Genomic DNA, 6,000 nt, shown 5'->3' with positions numbered 1-6,000 from the left:
TAAAAGCCTCCAGTGATGGTGCACCCACAACTTTTGAAGGCAACCCCTTCCACTAGTTAATTGTCCTCACTGTTAGGAAGTTTCTCCTTAGTTCTTGGTTGCGTCTCTCCTTGATTAGTCTCCATCCATTGCTCCTTGTCCTGCCTGGAGATGCTTTGGAGTATAAATTGACCCTCTCATCTTTGTGGCAGCTCCCCAAATATTGGAAGACTGCTATCATATCTCCCCTCGTCCTTCTTTTCACTAGACTACACATACCCAAATGTTGGGTGTTTCCTAACTACCAGAGAGTCAGCTGCCTTTGGAGGCTGAGATAAGTGAGGAGAGAGAACAGCTGGGGCCTGTTCCAGATGCCTGTATGCGCAGAGCTGTTAGGAGAGGAGAACAACGAAGGACAAGGAGTCTACTCGGGAAGCAAGGCACCCTTGGACGCTGAATGGCCCTTCCCTGGCGGGGGAATAAATAGAAGGAAAGGAGAGTGGTGGTCGTAGGAGACAACAGTTTGTATTTCCAAAGGTTTCTGGCAACCATTCTTCATATGTTTTGGCCTGTAGTCCCCTCATCATCTTATAGGCAAGACATCTGGATCATGAAACCAGAGGTCCCATGAGGTTACAGAGGCAAGTTATGCCTACGGAGATGCACAACACTTCTCAACTTTTCATTATGGCTCACTGATGTGGGCTTTTCATGACAAACGTACCATAGTACAGTGGTTGAAAGCCACGGCTCTAAACATTGCTGTAGGTTGGTAAGGCAGTATACACCTATGGAGGTCATGAGCTTGGGAAGAGATCGAGTATGAAATTAGCTCATAGGTTTTAAAGAAGGAATGGAAGCAATCAGCTAGTGTCAAGAGCCGGGGAAATCAGGAGATTCAGGGAATTCAAATGAGTGTAAAGATTTATTGCAAGCTTAAGCCCTGTAGAAGAATCTGGCCAACTAACAGTCAAGGGAAATAAGCGGGAGATAAGAGACGCATTCAAGGTGGGCTGAATTTAGATCTCTTGTGAGCGTGCAGGGACTCATGACATATGGCATGTTTGACCCCACCCTCAGCCGCAACCTGGTCATCTCCTACACTAGGGAAGAGCTCTCAAGGGAACGTAGTATCTATCTCTTCTTTTTAAAAACTTACCTGAAAATGACACCTGCTCCTAACTGGAGAAGGTTCAGATGTCGCTCTGCATTACCTGTACTGACAGATCTATGTTTTCCTTTAACTCTTAGGAGTATATGAACTTAGAATGGGATTTTTTCCCATTACTACAGGGCTAAACAAGAAGCTAAACAGGAAGGTAAAGAAGGAGCATCCGACAAAGTGACTGGGATTAAAAATAATGTTGAACTCTCTAAATCTGAGCTGCCCAGAGTCAAGACAGCACCTAAATTGAATGAATGAATGAATGAATGAATGAAGGAAGGAAGGAAGGAAGGAAGGAAGGAAGGGAGGGAGGGAGGGAGGGAGGGTTTGAAATTACAAATGCTGTGGAAATATTGAACAATGGTAAGGCTGCAGATCTAGTTGGTGTAACAGAAGAATCTGGATGGAGAACTATTAAAGCTTCCAAACATTGGTCGAAATGTACTAATAATACTTGCCGAAAGAAGTGAAATTGCTTGTGTAAGAGTGTACTTCTGTCCACCTTGTTATAAGGAAGGGAAGGACTGGGTACTTCAAGACAGATGTCAAAGTAAGTAAAATGCAGTAGGAATGAGTTACTTAAGAAGTATGGGTACTAAAGGAAGAAGCATAAGGTGAGAAATAATGAATTGGGCACCTAGTGAATCTGAGCTATATTTTTACTCCATTTTCTTTTTCTTCTCTCATTCCACGAATTTCCCGGGCTTGTTCCTCCTTATTCCTTTTCTGCACTCTTCGCAACGTAGCTTATGCCAAAAAGAAAAAAGTTATAGTTATGATCTGTTCTAACCCCCCACCTTGTTCGTTCGGAAACGACAGCCAGACAGAACTTCAAAGGAAATATTTTTATCAATCCCGGCTCGAGCTGGCTGTGAGCCCAAAATAAACATAAGATAAATTCTCTGGCAAAAAGTTAAACAGCAAATGCAAAAACAAACTCTTACAGCAAACCAGGTTTATATAAAGCAAATCACTTATCCAAGTGGTTTCTCTGAATCATGAACACGAACAGGGAACCTTGACTAGAACAGGAACAGAATGGAATGGAACGAACGAACGATGTTGACTTCTGCAACTAGAGCGTGGCACCATCAGTCTTTTATCCACAGGAAGAGATCCTTAACGAGTCACAGCTGCTTGTTATCCTCTCCTGGGAGCATCCTGAAACCACTCACAGGAGGTTTCTGTGTCAAAGTCTGATAGCAGCTCCAAAGCCTACTACCGAGCCACAGCAATGATCATATAGTAGAAATGAATTAACGTTTAAGTGCTAATACTGGATTATCTGCTATTATTCCTTAGTATGCTAGTGCGGTTTTAGATATTTATAAAGCCCTCTACAGATTCTGGGGTGGGGAGGACACCATTGAATACCACATAAATAATTTAATTCTGCCATGCATTGTATACTAGTGTTTCTTTTTCCAAATCTCTGCCAAGATTCTGCTTAATTACGTATATAATGTTAATGAACACAGACTAGTTTGGCTTAAAAGCAGATCAGAGCTCTTGAGATGGGTTAGTAGGCTCCCATTCAAACAGAGATTTTAAAGTTCATCTCTTCTCAGAAATTAGATCGAGCCTAATGGGGATTAGTCTGAATCTAAAAATACTTGAGGGCTTTCTAATGAAGAGGATTGTTTATAACAAACAGTTGCTTTAGAAAGTGGTAAGGACAGTGGAAGGAAGATGTGTTCTTCTTCATAAAGACCTGTGATGGTCTTGTGTTTTGAAACTATTACAAGTGGCTTTTTATTCAGATAGTGCTGGCGTGAGATGGACAGTGCCATGGGAAGAGTCTTGTCCTGTCTTCAGTCCCTGCTGTCTTCAGCACGTTGTTGGAGAACATCTGATATGATGACCTCCTCTGTACTTCCTTCTGTAGTAGCATGCTTTCATAAACTTCTCAACCTCTTGAAAAGAGCAGCTGCTCCCTTTCAGACCTCCTAAAATGAATGGAAACAAAAAGCAAAGAATCAACAGAGTGGGGGTGGAGTCAAGAGAGGAGTCAGCCTAGAGTGCTTATGTTCCCACAAGCAGTCTACATCCAGTCCATCTTGAGTTCTGTTGACTCTTATCAAGCACCAATTTAATGCTGACCATTGGTTGAATAAATTGTTGTGTGTAGGCACGAACAATCAATCAGCTTAACCGAAGCTTAATGTATACTCCTGATTCTTTGCACCTGACAGTAGTGAGGTAATAGCAAGAAGCATGTAAAGTTACACTTCCAACTGGGGGGGTACCTGTTAATATGACTGGCTATTTTCATAGGTATGGAAAGTGAGTTTCTTCTGTTTTCTTTCTGCTTTGGCCTATGACAGTCTCAAATAACAGAGTAAGTTAAAATGTACGATTTGGGTATATGATATAATTATCAACTGGAACATTTAAACATGAATGTTCTCTTCCAGTGCTGTCAGCTTTAATCAATTATGTTTCCCCCCCCCCACCAGCCTTTAAATAAAGTTTAAATACAATGCCGATTCCACTATCTGCTAGTTTTAATTTTTCCATCATTTTCATTACCGTATTTTTCGGACTATAAGACACACCGGTGTATAAGACGCACCAAGATTTGGAAGAGGTAAATAAGAAAAAAGGTTTTTGCCCTCCCTGGGCCCCAGAAGCCCTCTGCAGGCTTCAACAGGGCTCTGGGAAGACAAAAACACCCCCATTTAAAAAAAACAGGTGGAAAATGGGCCTTTTTTTTGCAAAAACAGAGCTGTTTTTGCCTTCCCCCAGCCCCCAGCATCACTCTGCAGTCTTCAGCAGGGCTGGGGAAGGCAAAAATGGCTCTGTTTTTGCGAAAAATGGCCTGTTTTTTTCCCATTTTTTCACAAAAATTTGATGTAGAGGCAGGGCTTCAGGAAGCCAAAAGCGGCTGTATTCGGTATATAAGACACACCAACATTTCCATGCTCTTTTTTTGGGGGGGGGGAGATACATCTTATACTCCAAAAAATACGGTATTTCTTCCCTATTAAAAGGGGGCACAGATCATTTTTGTGATAGTTCTCCTCCAGACATGGAAAGCTGGTTATTCTAGGATAACCTCTGACATAACTTTAAATTGCTTGGAAATAGGTGTTTTTTTTGTTGTTGTTGTTAATCTCACAATGCTTATGTCCACTTTTTCCCTCCATTTTATTCATGAGCTGATAGCCCACCTAATGATTTACAAATTTCCTCCTTCATTCCAAGGCGTGAAAATGCAGCCTACACAATTTGAAGCTCCTTTTTCAAGTGTTTTCGCTGGTCAAAAATATTGAAGTGGGATATTAGATGCTTCTTTTGCTCATTCGTGTTGGTTATCCATTGCCTGGTTCCTTCAGAATGTCCCAGAATAATTTCATACCTGGTTTTGATTCATTTGATGGTTGAGTCTTGATGACCATGTCGATATGAGTTTCTTCAAGACCAATTCCATTGTATTTATTTTGTACAATGACAATAAAGGCTACGCTCTCTGTCCTTGATCTGGTCCTTCACCATTTCCAAAGCTCCATCTGTCACCACTCTAAATGAGGCCACCTGCTTTGTCACTACTCTTCCCTTTCTCTTCCTTTCCATAATTTAGTCTAATACAGTTTTATATTGACAATAGCGGTGAATAGGTTTCAAAATATTTTATCCATCTAGAAGAAACTTCACTTGTATCTACTACAGGGTTGTCAATACTAGCACAAAATAATTTCTTGCCTAGCGTGGTAAAAAGTCAACCACGTAGAATGTTCTTGCGTGTTACACATTATATTAACACACTGCTGTGTGGCTCAGTGGCTAAGACACTGAGCTTGTCGATCAGAAAGGTCAGCAGTTCGGCGGTTTGAATCCCTAGCACAACATAACGGATTGAGCTCCTGTTACTTGTCCCAGCTTCTGCCAACCTAACAGTTCGAAAGCACGTAAAAAATGCAAGTAGAAAAATAGGAACCACCTTTGGTGGGAAGGAAACAGCGTTCTGGCCACCTTCAGCATTTAGTTATGCCAGCCACATGACTACGGAGACGTCTTCGGACAGCGCTGGCTCTTCAGCTTTGAAACAGAGATGAACACTGCCCCCTAGAGTCGGGAACGACTAGCACATATGTGCAAGGGGAACCTTTACCTTAAACCTTGTAATATTTTACATTTCATATTTAAATTGTGTTGGATTTTATTACAGCTTTATCTTGGGTGAGGGGCAAACTTTACATTTATCACACATGCAGCGTAAAATAATTATTTTCTTCCTCTCATATTTCCTTCTTTATTTTTGATATGTGTCTTGAATTGATTAAAGCACTTGTGTGTCTGTTGTTTTTAAAGTGTGAATATTTTATACTTTTATTTTTAGAGTTTAGTGCATTCCCACAAACTGAAAATATATACAGAGAACTCATCGTTATTCATATTATGTAACGGATGGGAATTAATAATAGAAAGCACCTTATTAATTTGTTAGTGCTCTTGGATGATATGTTAAACAAAAGAAAAGCAATATTCTGCATCTTACAATTAGTTTTAGCTGTTTGAATTATTTGCTGTATGCTAAGAATGCTTAAGGGAAAGAAAATAATCGGAATAAAATGAGTGTTGTAAAACCTACTCTGTTGCCAGTTGAAAAATGTCAATTCCAGTAATTGATAGTACCTAGATAAATGCTATAAGGACCATCAATCTATAGACCTGAATGGTCAATTTCCTCTCCCCATACAGATCTTAATCTAATGGGTTGGATCCAAAGATTCCCTTCTTCCAATGGGGGAAGCTTTCCTCTGACAAAGGAAGAGAATGAAGGTAATAATGCTAAATTAAATATAATAAAGGTAACTGTCATGGCTCCAGGTATACAGGAAGTCCTCGACTTACAA

The 6,000-nt window shown here is 40.5% G+C and overlaps 1 protein-coding gene across 1 annotated transcript in view; it reads left to right on the top strand.

Annotated features, from left to right (window-relative positions):
• MAGI2 (membrane associated guanylate kinase, WW and PDZ domain containing 2) overlaps positions 1–6,000 on the top strand; it is a gene marked incomplete in the record, with an annotated part of 526,586 nt that overhangs the window by 363,479 nt on the left and 157,107 nt on the right. Inside the window, 1 exon segment of the mRNA XM_087722353.1 lies at positions 5,846–5,926. Coding sequence (XP_087578479.1) covers positions 5,846–5,926 — 81 coding nt within the window.

This window comes from Thamnophis sirtalis, unplaced genomic scaffold (assembly GCF_051295495.1).
Source record: "Thamnophis sirtalis isolate CommonGarterSnake01/CBP01778 unplaced genomic scaffold, rThaSir2_p1.2 scaffold_9, whole genome shotgun sequence".
In the NCBI taxonomy this organism is placed as follows: domain Eukaryota; kingdom Metazoa; phylum Chordata; class Lepidosauria; order Squamata; family Natricidae; genus Thamnophis; species Thamnophis sirtalis.
The sequence above is the reverse complement of the archived record's forward strand: the minus strand, read 5'-3'. Positions and strand labels throughout refer to the sequence as shown.